Raw genomic sequence first — 14,883 nt, 5'->3', positions numbered from 1 at the left:
GCCCCGTGGATCAATGCTATATTCAGGCTTGTGTTCTCTTATTGACTTGACCCAACCTGGGCTTATGAGTCTGACAAATGCAGAGGAAAGTGCAGCTGTAGCCACCTGTGGAGACTTCCTCAGCCATCACCTCTGACCTCGGGGAGGGGAAAGCTTTCAGCCCCCGAGAGGTGGGGTCCCTCACGCCTAAACACCGAGCTAAAGGCTTACCAAGCAGCCACCATGTGCGAGGCCCATGCTAAGCACCGTGAAGAAAACACAAAGCACACCTGGGTCTGGAAGCAGGAGAGCCTGGCTTCCAATCCTGCCTACCTCTTGCAGTTGTGTGGCCCTTTCCTGGGCCTCAGTTTCCCTTGAGTATAAAATGGGCAGACCCCAGACCTCACGGGGTGGCTGGGAGAAGGTGGAATAGGAGATGCCGGCTGATGGTTGAGTCTGAAACCTACGATACAGATCAGGTCCCCGAACCCCTGCTGTCATGAGCTTTGTGCTTCTTACAGACACTCACTTGTCCAGGGTCCGAGAGTCGTTGGTGTACTCAGGAAGGTCATTTAAGTCTCTGGGGGAGGCAGAGATCTGGTGCAGGTTGATGGGCAGTGCCTGGCCGTCCTTGCCCACCACTTCCAGGCCTGTGAGCCCCAGGTAATGCAGGTCTCCCCAGGAGGCGGTGAAATTCAGCTGGAGGCCTGCAGCAGGAAGAAAAGTGTCCCGTGAACATCAGAGGTTCCAGAGGAGGTACCCAAGATGGAGAGAGGAAGAGGAGTGATCTTCAGCCTCTGCATTCTACCAACTGGAAAGCCCAGACTTTAATGAGAGGGCCTTCAGAGTGGGCTCTGCACCTTTCCTCTCGGTGGCCCTTGGGCCTGGGTCACCACTGATGCTCAGGAAATGTCTGCAGGATGAGTGCGCCGGTGTGGTTTAAACTTGCACACAGCCCTGAGTCTTTTCTCCACTTATCAATCACGTTGCCCACCCCATGCTTAACACCTTAGCGTGGCTTCCCATGCTGCTTGGCCAGCAGGCTTCGTCATCTGCCTTCTGCCTACTTCTCTAACCTCATCTTGCACCCAAAATCCCTTGCTCCACTCAGACTGTCTTTCAATCCTTCAATATTCACATTCCCCTCTCCCACCACAGGGCCTTTGCACATGCTGTTCTCTCCCTCCTGAACTCACACGGCCTAGGCTAACTTGTGCTCATCCTTCAGACCCCAGCTACTTCCTCAGGGAAGCCCTCCCAACTTCTTTGACCACATCAAGCCTCCACTCACAGCCTGCCATGTCACTGTGAACTTCCCCTTACATGCTCTGGTCACCACTGTGATCTTGTGATCGTTTGGTAAATACCCATCTGCCCTGAGGGCAGAAATCCCATCTGTTTTGCTAGCTCACTGTGCCCCCAGAGCTTGGCACAGTACCTGCCACACAGTAGGAGCTCAGTACAGATGGAATGATTAAACAAGTAACTAAATAGAGGAGGCTGCAGCAGTGAGCCACAGCGTCGGAAATGGACATTTTATGCAAATTGGCTGCTACCATGAGGATTCAAGGTAAAGGATTCAAGGTAAAGGAAGTGACCCATGGTGACACTCCCATGCTCTTGCCCTTGTTCCACCCCTTCTCCATCAGGGAGCATTTGGGAGTGAACTTCTGGGCAAAACTGCCCAGGTGAGTCATTCATTTGCCCAGAAAGTGCAAAGCCGATGAATCTATCCAATATCTGGCTGGAGTTTCTCTTTCCTGAATGGTCTCCCGTTACAGCAGGACCAGGACCAAGCCCCATGAACTCTTCTACCCTTGGAGAACTGGGGGCCTACTTTAGCACTCTTTTGGGTGGCTGTGTTCCAAAGAGTCACACTCGTTGCCACTTTCACAGAATGCCAGCACCGTAGCACTGGAGGAAGGAAGCCTGGATTCACGCAGCTCCACCCATTTCAGCTCAGGGAGGTTGCAGACGTCCTTGCGGCTGGAAGGAAGGCCAAGCCACGTGACCTCCCTGGAGCGCGGCTTCCTCTCCTACACCCCTGTCGTTTCCAACATACATTTTGTAACTTGGTCTCAGATCCCTCCCCTCTGCCCTCCATGGTGCCAAGGTAACTCTGAGAATCTTGGGGGCACATGAAACAGATGTGTGACCAGCGTGGTCCTGGGCACATCATAGCTTCTCACAGCACCAGAAGCCTGCAAAATGGCCACAAGTTCCTCCCACCGAGTCCTTGCCTCTTTGCAATGTGATTTTGCCGCTTCTCCCATCCAGAAGTGGAGTCTATTTCTTCACTTCCTGAATCTGGGCCATGTGATTTGCTTTGGCCAATGGGACAGAAGCAAAAGTGAAGCACGCAGAGGCTGTAAAGCGCACGTATACAGGGGTTTGGCCTCTCTTTCCACACCTGGAGTCTTGCCATGTGAAGGAGACAGGCTAGCCTCCCAATTGCAGGCCATGTGGGTGAAGACATCCTAGGTCATTCAGCTGCCAGCCCATCTGCCAGCTGACTAGACACATGAGCAGGGCCAGCAGAGGCCAACCCGGCTCAGATGCAAAGGAATGCCCAGCCAAGCCACTGAATTATGATAAACCACAATTAATGGTGGTTATATTAAGCTGCTAAATTTGGGGTTGGTTTGTTTCACAGCAGAAGCTAACTGATGCATTCCTTCTCATGACGAGTCTATGTTCAATTGTCATCTCCTCAGAGAGGCCCTGCCAGCCACCTGAACTCAAATAGCACCCTCTCCCATCACTCTCAAAACCCTTCCGCTGCTTTATTTTTTGTCACCTGACAAGATGTTCTACATTGATTTGCTTATTTGTTTTCATCAGTCTTTCCCACTAAGATGGAAGTTCCCTGAGGGCAGGGGCTCTGTTAGCTGTGTTCGCTGTTAGCTGTGTTCGCTGTTATCTCCAGAGCCTAGAATAGTGCCTGAAAGCAGATGGTCCATTAAGGCTTTTTTTAAAAAAATAAATGATTGATTGAAGAGTATGTGTTTAGTAGATACGTGTAGGTAAATGAATCAAAATACAATCATTTGAGTTTCACCAAAATCACAGTCAACGGTAAACATATTGCTACTATGGTACCAAGCCCTGTTCTTGGCACTGGAGATTCAGGGGTAAATACATAGCAAAATCTCTCTAGGAGCTTCCACTGCAGTGAAGACAGACAATGAACACACACCAAAAAAATAATCTGATAGTTCCATAGAGTGATGAATACCATGAAAAAAATGAAAGAGATAAGACAGGGACTAACTAAGCAGGAATAGGGCTGGCCACGGAGGGCCTTTCTGAGGAGGTGACATTTGAGCTGAGAGCTGGGTGATAAGAAGGAGGCCGCCATTCTGTAGCATTTCTGGAAGAACATTCTAGGCTGAGAGGGCAGGAAGGGCAAAGGCCCTGGGATGGGAACATATTTGATCTGTGGTTGGAACCAAGTGACTGAGGTAGAAGGTGGAGGAAAACGAGGTCAGAAGGTTAGGTGGAGGCCAGATCACGTCACAAGTCTGGACTTTCTTCTCTGCAGTGGGCAGCCAGGGAGGCTTAGATGTGGAAGCCGAGAAGTGACATGATCGGACCTGTGTCTTGGAAAGCGCACTGGGGTTGGACTCCATAGGGAGGCCAGGCAGGAGGCAATTGGGATACCTGTGGCCGGGACAAAGGCGGTAGTGGTGAAAACGGGGGCAAAGTGGGCAGGTTCAGGACCTGTTTTGGAGACAGCCTTGCCAGGGCTCTCAATGGCCTGTATGGAATTAACGAAGAGAGAAAATGTTTCTGACCCAAGGGACAGAGTAGCTGTGGGTACCATTCCTGAGATGGAGAAGGCCTGGAGGTGGAGGTGGGAGTGGATTTAGATCAGGGGGATCCCTGTGAGGGAGAAATGCCACCTCCCCCTCGAAACAAGAGGCAGCACCCCAGACGCTCCCAAGCCTGCCACCCCTTTGTCTGCCTGGCAAGATGCACTATGATGCCATCTAATCGAGTCTGCTCTGAAAGTGATGGCTCTCCTTTTTGAGCTGATATCTGTGTTCCATATTCATTTTCCTCTGGTGTATCAATTAGTATTTATATAAATGGAAATTAATTTTGTTATTTCTCTCCCATGTTTCAACTCTCTCAGCTCCTTTCCTATTCATCACCGCTGATATTTGCAAAACTTCCAAAATTAGTGTCATCTGCAAATTAGCAAGTTATATATCCCCGTTCAAAACATTAATAGGATTGGCTGTATTCACCAACCCCAACGCATCCTCTCTGGGTCACTTTATCAAAGCTCTCTTCATTTGCACAGGCTGGGAAAGTAGGGTTAGGATTTGGGATACAATGAGGAAAAAGCCAAAGGTTCAGAGAAGAGAGATTCGGAAATCACAGGCCTCAAAACGGGCAGAGGGTCCTTGATCAGGAGGTTCTTCTGCCTTCCTGCTGAGTAGAGACGCAGAGAAATTACACTTTCCTTGCAGCAAGAAGGTCTGGGAGCGCTACTCCAGGGCAAAACTCCCAAAGGCACTGAAATAACATTTCTGAGAAAGGTCAGAAGCCGGTTCAGTGGGACAGACATTTACAGACAGCATCTTTGGGGAAATCATCAGATGCAGCATCTTTGGGGAAATCATCAGATGAAGAGGACACTGGCTGCTTCTGGCCTTCCTTCTTTCCTTCCTTCCTTCCTTCCTTCCTCCCTCCCTCCCTTCCTCTGGTTATGGCACTCTAACCTCCTCTGAAGCACTGTATGGGAGGCTGACTCCTCACCCTTGGCTCCAAAGATGGGCTTCTGACCCAGGCCGGTCCAATCTGTGTTTTCCATCACAACCCCCCTCCCTCCCCGCCAAGGTGAGTCATGGTGATTATTAGTTAAGGATGGGCACGTGACCCGAGCCAGGTGAGGAGACAATTCTGGGACAACTGTTGGACTTATTGGGAAACAGAAGTTCTTTTACCTGGGATTACCAGGTAGAGCTTCTAGGAGCTCCCATGTGGACAGAGTCTGAATGGGAGACGGACAAGAGAGTGAGAAACAGGGCAGAGAGGTGCAAGGAGATGCCAAGGCTTGATGACGTCATTTTCACACCTGGATCCAGCAGTACGGGAAACTAGCAACGCCTGATCTTTTCAGTTGCATAAACTAAGGAATTCTCTTTTTTGCTTAACTCAATTGGAATTCAAGTTCCATTGTTCCCCCCCCCGGACCCCGCCCCCCAGGATCCTGACCAACCTAGGGGAGTCCAGACTGAACAAGAAATGACTGCTGTCTTCCAGGACCTTACAGCTCTGTGGGGATGCTGACTCTTCCCAAAGACCTCTGAGGTCAGGCAGCCTCTCAGGGAGTGTGTTGAGTGGTGAGGACCTGGGCTTTGAATTCAGATATGCTTGGTCCCGTTCTTGGCCTTGTACTAGCTGTGTGACTTTGGGTGGCTTTCTCAATTTCTCGGAGCCTCAGTTTCCTAATCTAATCTGAAAAATGGGGAGAATAAGAGCTGTGAGTGAGATAAGGGAGGGAAAGCCCCAGCACAGTGCCTGAATGGGATACACAACCAAGCCTCAAACCAGGCTCTTGACTACATTAGGTTGGCTTTTAAATTACTCGGTTGTCCCAAAGTCCCAAAGTAATTGAGAGAGAGTTCTGGAAAGTAAGGGGCTGTGAGATTCAAAGGAAGACTTCGTCTTTTCGAAGAGATAATTTGTCCTCGTGGAGTGAGGGAGGGAGAGCTGAATTCTCAGTGGGCACCGTGGGGAAGGCTTCTGGGGATGGGATGGGATTACAGCAAGGCCTTAAGAAGGCGGAGTGGAGGACAGTGTGGGGCACCGCCCAGATCCCACCTCCCATCCCCAGGGCTGAAGGGCTCATCCCTCCAGTGGCTGGGAGTGCTGACGGCTGACAGCTCACAGCTGAGTCCCCCCACTTGTGACTAACCTTGGCTTTGCCCCTCCCCAGCCCATATCCAGTGACATGTTAACACAGGAGTGTAAAGGCCCAGCCCCCTTACTCAACTCAGGGACAACTTTCAGGGGACTTTGCAGCTCCCTGTGGAGCTGGCAGAGGCCTTGGTGTGCCTGCCCCGCGGCCCAGTTCTCCCTCTGCCCAGCCCTGCTTCCTGCCCTCCCCCAAGAGCATGCCCCAGTCAACTCCATCTCAGAGGCTGCTTCTTGGGAACCCAATCGACAGTCGATATCCTTTCAATGGGCAGGGATGGAGAGCGAGGGAACAGAAGCCCGCAGGGGGAGGCCGGGGCGGGGAGGAGCGGAGCAAGGAGGGGGCTAAACTCTGACACATTCCGGCTTCGCCTTCGTTCTGGAGATGACGGTGGGGATGTGGGGAGGGGGCGTGACAATGGCACGTCTCTTCTTTTCAGAAGATAACTGGAGGCAGATGACAGGCACAAGGGGGCAAGAAAGAGCAGGAGGGGGACTTCCCTGGTGGCGCAGTGGTTAAGAATCCGCCTGACAATGCAGGGGACACGGGTTCGAGCCCTGGTCCGGGAAGATCCCACATGCCGCGGAGCAACTAAGCCCGTGCGCCACAACTACTGAAGCCCGCGTGCCTAGAGCACGTGCTCCGCAACAAGAGAAGCCACCGCAGTAAGAAGCCCGCGCACCGCAACGAAGAGTAGCCCCTGCTCGCTGCAACTAGAGAAAGCCTGCACACAGCAAAGAAGACCCAACGCAGCCAAAAATTTTAAAATTTAGAAATTAAAAAAAAAAGAAAGAGCAGGAGGGAAGGCCGCAGCGAGCAAGCCCGCAGAGCCCTGTGAACAGGGAACCGGTGGGAGAGCTCACAGCGCTACGCTGGGCCTGAGGGGTCCCTGGGATGCAGGCAGAGGTGCTGGTGGGAAGTACGCGGAGTGCGAGAGGAACTGGCTGGAAGGGCACACAGGCAGAGGAGACAGAAGAACAGACAGCGAAACCCAGACGGGATCTGCTCAGAGGCCACCAACCAGCAGCCGGCTGGCCGAACACACGTGTTTTGTTTGGCTCATAGGGCGTTTTAAAATACTGTAAAATTAGTCACCAACATTGAAAAATCTGGAGATTTCATGTAAAAATCCAGATTTCTGACTTCTCAGAAGACCTGGCACCTGGGCTGGTACTCCTGCTGCCCCACCCCACCTAGCGCCAGGAAGATGCAGACTTTCTCTGCCGCAGCACCTGCTCTGTGGTCCAGTTTGAAGGGGCAACTCAAACCCCTGACTGACAGATGCCCAGGTCTCTCTGGCTCTTATGTCTTCTTGCTCTATAACTTCTGGGCTCTAACTGCCGCCTCCTGGGTCAGGGCTGCAGCTAACACGTAAGACGTCTGCGTGTGAAATGCAGAAGTGCCCCTCTGGGAGGGCACACTGCCAGGAGGACCCCTCCTCTGAAGGGATGCAGCCCTGCCCGGGCCAGTGTCGCCAGTGCAGGCTGGTTTCAGCCCTGACTTATCCCAGGGCCTGGTGTCTCTGTGCCAAGGTACAACCTGCCCAACTGTCCCGGGAAACCCTGCCCCAAGTGGCCATGACTCCCTCCCCACCCCCGACCCGTGAAGGTCCTCCTTCCCCTGACACTGCCCCCAGAGAGGGTACTCACAGATGCCGTGGTAGATGCCCGGCTCTGGCGTGGTGACTTCAGGGACAGTGGGGCTGGGGGGCAGCTCTGGCTCAGGGATCTGCACACAGGTTGGAGAGAAGCAGAGGGAAAGGGGGTGACTTTAGTGATACCCACGCAGCTCACTGGACATCTTCCCAGCTAGATGCCTACTCTGTGCCCCAGGTAAGCCCCAGGTAAGTCCCGTTGTCTTTTCTGGTGTTTTTTGCCCTGGTGGGAGCTCCATGACTGGTAATATGGGCAGGCCCAGAAACCCTGAGTGCATCTGAGTCCTTGCTGGAAGTTCTTACTGTAGGGGAGGAGTTTGACACTAACCAGCTCAGGTGATTAGATTTTCTGGGACAGGGAAGGGCCCTATCTAGTTTATCTAGTGAACTAGAGGAAGGGGGGAGGGAGAGAGATCGGGAGGGAGGGATGGAGGGAAGGAGAAGAAAGAATTCAAACGTAGAGAGTGGTTCTCAACCCTGGGGCCTGTGCATCTGCATTTTTAAAACCTCCTCTGTGATTCCCATGGGCAGGCAGATAAAGAACCCTTCGTCTACAGACACGGTGGGCTGCCACACCCTGCTTCTTGGGTCTCTATGTAAACTCTTTTCATTAGATCTCTGCACCGTAATTCAGGGTAGAAGTGCCTGTACTACTTCACAGACAGGAACGCTGAGATGCAAAAAGAGATGAAGTCGCTTGTCTGGATCTTAGAGTTTTTAGTGGGGATGGTGTTTCGGTACCCAGTGACACCCTGATGACCCCTCAGTCCAGCCCCTAGGGACAGCCCCTCCAGGCCCCTGCCCGGCTATGGGGAGGAGGGAGAGGAAGCCTGTCTGCCAGAAGGTAACCCCTGACGCTGAGTGGCCTGCCGGAAAGCTGCTGCCCTGGAACCCACGTGCCTTCTGCTGCGTTCCCTGGCGCCCTGCCCTCCCTGAGCCTCCTGCCACGCCCCCTGGTGGATGCACCGACCAGGACACCTAGGCGGGCGTGGGGCGGCTCCAGCCCAGCCACCTGCTAGGGGTGTGACACTGACGTGGCCTCCCTGAGCTCGAGGTCCTATCTCTAAGGCAGAGAGAGTGACCCCTCCCTGCCCCTCCCAGGACTAGATCCTATCAGAGTTCCTGAGCAGGGACTTTGTCATTTGGAAAATGTTGGGGGAATGAAAGACCTCAAGGCCATCTCCCAGCTGGAGGCCTGCGCAGCAAAGCCAGACCACGGACATGTTTTGTGCCGCGCAGAAGGGCTGAAAACATCATGGATTAGTTGCCAACATTTCTTAATGGGGAGATTTTTACATAACAATCCAGATTTCTGGCTTTCTTTGAAAAAATCAGGACAACCACCAACAATGAGCTAGACTGTCTGAGTGGGCGGGGCAGGGGCATGTCACTGCACCGCCTTGGTCATGACCTTCTTGTGGCCGAACCTTTTGTCCGTGGTTCCTGGTTCTTTCCACTCTTCCCCCCACCCTCTTTAACCGTCTCCTCTTTCTCCTGTGGCCTCAGGAACATCCCCGGAGACCCTGGTGTCTCTTCACCTTGATTACCCGTCTTTGACTTGGGCTGACCCTTGCCCTGAAGGTCATCTTTCATTTTTGATAATTTGTCCATTAAAAGCACAGACTTTGGAGTCCTACATTCAAGTTCTAGCCTTGTTACTTTCCCAAGATATGCCCTTGGGCGAGGCCCTTAGCCTGTCTGAGCCTTGGTTTCCTAAACGGGGATATGAATCATCTCTACCCCAAGGGCTGTCAGGAGGGTTAAACACGGTAACAAGGTGCTTCCACAACTGGATCACGGTATGTGCCCAAGAAGTGATTGCCAGGATCATCATTCTTTTCATTCTCAAGTCCGCCTATTAAAAGCATTTCTAGCCCTTCCATCAAAAACAACAGTGAGTGATCAAAACGCAACCCAAAGCAAAAATTCCCCTGAGACTGCCAACCTCTAAATTACAGAAATGACACAGAACTGATTTCCCCTAGCTCTGATTAAAATTTGAATACTTCCTTCACTTTGGTTTAGAAAAAAATAAAAAATAATTAGAGAATGAAATATGACCTACAGAACAAAAATGAAGCAGAAAAAATGGGAAATGTCAAAACGGGAGCACCAGCAGCTTAAAGGAGATCCATCTTCATTCCTCCTGGTATACTCCGAGTCAGGAGAAGAAACCTCTCTGGGGTGCCCACCCGCCTCCAGTCCTACCCGGTCATCAGCCCATGAGCCAGCCTGGGTGTAGGGCCTCTCCTCCCACTGGCCGTCGGCCGTGCTGGGCCTCCTCAGCGCCTGCTCGCACTGCAGGCTGCACGGGCTCTCCACGTCCAAGTCAAACGTCTCATCAGAACAGAAGATGGCCTCAAGAATGTCCTCATCGGTTGTGAATAAGATCGTGTCTCCAAAGTGCTCTGGAGCTGACAGGGGTACCAGGAAGACAGAAGAGTCAGGTCACCCCATGTCCCAGTGATGTGCAGACCAGGAACCTAAACCCATCAATCTTTGGGCTAGAAAGTCCCAAACCACTAACAGGTCTTGATTTGTGTAACTGAGCCTTATTCTTCTTTACGTATTTGCAACTGGAATTCACGGACCATAAGAACCACATAGATTTAATGAAGGCACCTAATCTAATGAGAATCACTGTGGTCTGTCATGAAATAAGGGATGTTTCTTAGGCGCGGGTGAGGCACGGTAGCTGATGCGGTTGGTGCCCCATCCAGATCCTTTGCCGATCCTTATAGGGGGCCTTCCTGGAAGGGTGTGGGAGTTACGTCCCAACCAGGGGAGTCTGAGGGTTCCAAAGCCCTGCTGCTTTGCCTTAAGGCAGGACAGACCCTGCAATTTACACTCCAGAGCTCCCCTTGGGATCAGGCTGAGGCTGGGCTTCCCCTGAAATGACATCCTTGCCTAGCTTCTCCCCTGACCCTTCCAGATCCTACACCCCTCCCTGCCCTACAGGGTCTCCTGAGAGCACTCCCTCCATAACTCACTTGCACTCATCAGGCTCAGGCCCTAGGAAGCTAAGTAAGGCTGGTACCCAGGGGAGGCGTTTCAATGAGGTCAGCTCTTTCACACCCAGCAGCAAAAGACGAGGAGCGGGCCAGCTCTTGGAAAGGAGAGAGACCTGTCTGTCACTGGCTAGCCACTAAGTTTAGTTTTTCCTCAGAGCCTCAGCGAGTAGCAGGTAGGGGCTTTGAGGGCATTCTTACAGACATACTGTACCTCCCGTCAGGGTTCCTGAGGCCTTGGCGATTTCTCCCTTAAAGATGCACTGTGTATCTAACAGCATCGTGATGTCCTTCACACCCCGGAAGGAATGTATCCGCGATTTATTGTAGTTCCAGATCCTGATCAGGGCGACTTGGCAAGGCTGCAGGAAGTCGATGGAGATGGAGTGGGACTTGCCCGGGGTGAAGGGGGCCAGCCAGACATGCATGTCGTCCTGGGTCCTATTCACCCCGTCGATAAGGTTGGTGACCACACGGGGGTCTTTCCCATAGGCCGGTAAGATATTGATGTCCGGGGGGTCAGCTTGAATGTTCGCAATTCGCACCGGCTCTCCCTTGGAACTGAATATTTCTATCCCGTTCAGGCCCACGTAGTGCCTGTCCCCCCACGTGGACTTGATGTCCACGACCAAGTGCTGTCCATAAGGCAAGACGGGGATTTTAAAGTCACCCCCGTCATCTATCTCTAGGGAGCCATGGTCCTGTCCTTTCATGGGCTCCGGCTTCTCCTCCTTCCAGGGGTGCGGCTGGTCGCTGTGCCGGCTGCTCTTCTGCTGCTGCAGGAACTCATCCAGGATGTCGCCTTGGAACTCCACGTTGGAGATGCGTCCCCAGTGGGAGTGGTCAAAGACGGTGAGGGAGTTCCACGATTCACGTAAGGTGTGTTCCTGCTCGCTGTGCCACTGGGGCCGCAGTGGCGTCCGGGTGGACCAGGCATCTTCTGGAAGGAAGGACACAGGAGAGGCGAAGCCCCATTAGTGGCGTGTGTGGAAGTGGGGACCCTTAGAGATCGTTTCACCCAGTGGCTCTCAGCTGGGTGGGGGTCACCCTCAGGGGGAAATTCTAGAAACCAGTGGGTGGTTCGACGCTCTTGGCCATCTCAGTGCCTATTGGCCCTGCTGGCACTTGAAGGGTGGGACCAGGGATGCGACTGTCCCTCACTGCCGGGGATGGTTCCAGGCACAGAGTACGCTCTCTTGTCTCAGGCACCATTCAGGTCGGTAAAATAATTGTTTATGGTCACCCGAGTCTGGAACCTAGTTGTTTTACAAAGAGCAAAGTGTTTCTCGATGTACTTTGAATTTTCTAAGAATGCGACCACCATGCAAATGAAGGGGACACTCTCTGCTTGTGTGAGAACCTTTTCAGAAACTCACACGACCCAGGGCGATGCCGCGGCCTGCGGAGTCTGAGTCAGCAGCCCCAGGGTCTGCTCTGACGGCCGTCACAGCCACGTGACTCTAACGGGGTGTTTCAAAGACTGCCTAATAGCAGGCGGAAGGCTTGTGAAAGAATGTTACATGGGAAAAAAAAGAGCCAGATAGGCCATTTTAGATGCGGCCTCTCGTAGTGTGGGCGGCATGTCCCGACGTGTTAATATCATCGTGTCTGCGTGGTGAGTAGGAAAGACTTGTACTTTCCTCTTTGACACCTTATCTTCTAAGTTCCCTATGTGTATTATTTTTATAATCAGGGACACATTCTATTAAAAAACCAAACAACTCAGGTACATTACAAGGCAAGGAATTTACTTCTACTTGTGGTTAAATTGGCTCCAAGAGCCGAAGCTGCGTCTGGGGCATGCGGAGAACATGGGCCTGGCCCTCAGAGGCATGGCTCTGAAGGCGCTGCTCTCCTCCCTGTAGAATATTAAAGTCCTGGCATGTGCATCTAAGCAGCGGCCGGTCCTCACGGCCACACCATGGCTAACTGCCATCTAAGGGTGTCATTCTGGAAAAACAGCAGCTGATGACACTGACATTCTGTTTTTCCTTCTTTCATATCGTGCTGCGTCCTGCACTCCATTTTCTGCCTGTCTCCTCGGGGGCCTGGTCCCATCAATTATCTCCTCTCTCCAGAATCTTCAATCACTCCTTCCCCACTGGCATCTTCCTCTCTCTCTGCCTGCAGACATGCATAAATCTCTCCTACCTGAAAGAAAAAGGAAGCTGACCTGATCTTGGGGCTCCCTCCCACCACCGTCCTATTTTCTCCCTCCTTTCACCAAAGACACTGCATCCTCATCACCACTGCCCTCTCTCAACCCCCTGAAACTTGGCTCCTGTGTGCAGACTTGTTGTTTTGCCCACCCAGACTCCACTTCTTCTTCTCCTAGGAACAAGATTCTGATTTTCCCCATCTTCAGTCCACGCAGATTAGGCAAACACTGACAGCATCCTTCCAAGCTGGGCTCATGAAAGGAACTACAGGGAGAGAGAGGGGCTCTCTTTAAATTGGCACTGCTGAGCTGGTAGGATGGAGGGGTGGAGTTGTTGGTGGCCATTTGCTACACCGTGTGGGGGGAGCCTGGCTGAGAATGAAGCCAACCTGGGGAACGTGAGCTGAGAGATGGAGAGTCCTGATGACAATCATTTGAGCCCCTGGATCCAGCTGCGCCTGAAGTCAAACCCTTTGTGGTTTTCTGTTCCTGGCATCCATAAGAGTCCTCTAATTCCCACAACCCTCCACTGAAGTGACTTTCTCCAAGTACACAATGACTCCAAGTACACAACCTTTTCTCAGTCCTCCTTCCCTGCTTGACATCCCAGGCAAAGCTCCTCCACTCAGCAGTGCCCCCTCCACCAGCTTAGGAGACATCATCCCTCCCTGGTTCCCCACTTCCCCGGCCAACAGCTCCTCTCTTTGTGTCATGGCGCCCTCCACTCCTCCCTGCACTCGAAGTCTGGTTGCGCCCAAACCCCTCAGCTCCATGCCGTCCTCTCCCAACACTGCCCTCACCCAGCTCCTGGCTCCCATGCAGGCCCTGCTCACTGACATCAGCCAAGTTCTGGCCTCTCTTCCTGGGGTACCATCTTCCAATTCCAAAGACCCCTTGGACGGTCCAGACATGTCCACTCTGTCACTTCAAACTCCGGGTACCTAAAATGGAGTTTGTCATCAACCCCTCTAATTGGCATTATCTCTACTATATTGAGAATAAAGAAAATCTAACTCCTCACTGTGCCCCTAGGGCCCTGAGTGTGGGCCCCCAACTCCCAGCTGACTTCTCCAGCCCAGCCTCACAGCCTTCTCTCCATGAGCATCCCACTCCAGCCACGCCAGCCTTTCATTCCATGGACACAAGTCTCTCCTCGCCTCAGAGTCTTTGCCCTTACTGTGCCCTCTGCCAGGAACGCTCTTCCCCCAGAGCCCCACTTCGCTGGCTCTTCTTGACACCCTCCTTCTTGGAGAGGCCTTTTCTGCCCTGTTCCCTGCTGCATCCCAGGGCCTGGCACAGAACCTGGTGCCTGGAAGTGCTCAATAAGTGTGTGCCAGTAAAGGAACGGGTGGTTGGCGCCACCATCACGTACCCCCTGTGCTCTGGGCTGGAAGCCGAGGGACTCCCCCTCCACCTGTCAGTTCTCCTGCACCTCCTGTCCTCTCCCCTCCTTCTCAGCTGTCATTAACAAGACCCCAGGAGTTCCTTCCATCCTTTCTTCCGGGCATGAGGCTTAACATCTGGCAGAAGGAACTTCCCATATGGAGCGTCATGACCTCAGTTTACTGTGATTTGATTTCCACTGACTGAAGTGAATGGGCTGGGTTGGTCTGCAAGGGCAACCGAGGAGAAAGCACCAAAAGTCACGTGTCAGGGACTCAGCCTGCCTTTCTCTGCCGGGGTGTGCAAGAAAGGCAGGACTTGGCTTTCGTCCTGCATCTGCTTTCTGACCTATTCTCCCCGAGATGTACGTACGCCCTGGGTTTTAAAAGCAGAGAGGTATAGACTTTGTCTTGGACCTCTCAGATGAAACAGCAGGCTGGGGCCCACGTTTCCCTCTGTCACACATGACTCATTAGTCTTTGGGAGTTGGGCAACTGCTGGGATCGGTGCTTTGTCTTGTCTGTCAACATTCCTGCCAACAGATCTGAACCGACAACAGAAAGCTATTGCTTTAATCTGCAGTCCGTATGGTCTGGGAGGGACCAGTATGAGATGATGGGATTAAAGGTTCAAAACTACTCTGGTGGAGATTAATATGAACTGCAAAGTTCTGAATTTCAGTTTATAAAAATCACTGGCACCACTATGAGGTAGGCATTAATTGCTATTAAAATGGGAAGTGAAAAAGCATGTAGTGAGATGCAACAGAATCACG

The 14,883-nt window shown here is 52.5% G+C and overlaps 1 protein-coding gene across 2 annotated transcripts in view; it reads right to left on the bottom strand.

The window, feature by feature from the left end:
• The window catches only part of LOC118881821 (katanin interacting protein), a 195,123-nt gene that overhangs the window by 17,710 nt on the left and 162,530 nt on the right, over positions 1 to 14,883 (bottom strand). For both annotated transcript variants that reach the window (XM_036827080.1, XM_036827081.1), the window contains 4 exons: positions 10,782 to 11,507; positions 9,768 to 9,973; positions 7,555 to 7,633; positions 509 to 686 (listed from right to left, as the gene is read on the bottom strand). In XM_036827080.1, the coding sequence (XP_036682975.1) occupies positions 509 to 686; positions 7,555 to 7,633; positions 9,768 to 9,973; positions 10,782 to 11,507 (1,189 nt within the window). The remainder of the gene's footprint in view (positions 1 to 508; positions 687 to 7,554; positions 7,634 to 9,767; positions 9,974 to 10,781; positions 11,508 to 14,883) is intronic.

Source organism: Balaenoptera musculus, chromosome 15, assembly GCF_009873245.2.
Source record: "Balaenoptera musculus isolate JJ_BM4_2016_0621 chromosome 15, mBalMus1.pri.v3, whole genome shotgun sequence".
NCBI lineage: Eukaryota > Metazoa > Chordata > Mammalia > Artiodactyla > Balaenopteridae > Balaenoptera > Balaenoptera musculus.
Note: the sequence above shows the minus strand (reverse complement) of the source record. Positions and strands in the feature narration are given on the sequence as shown.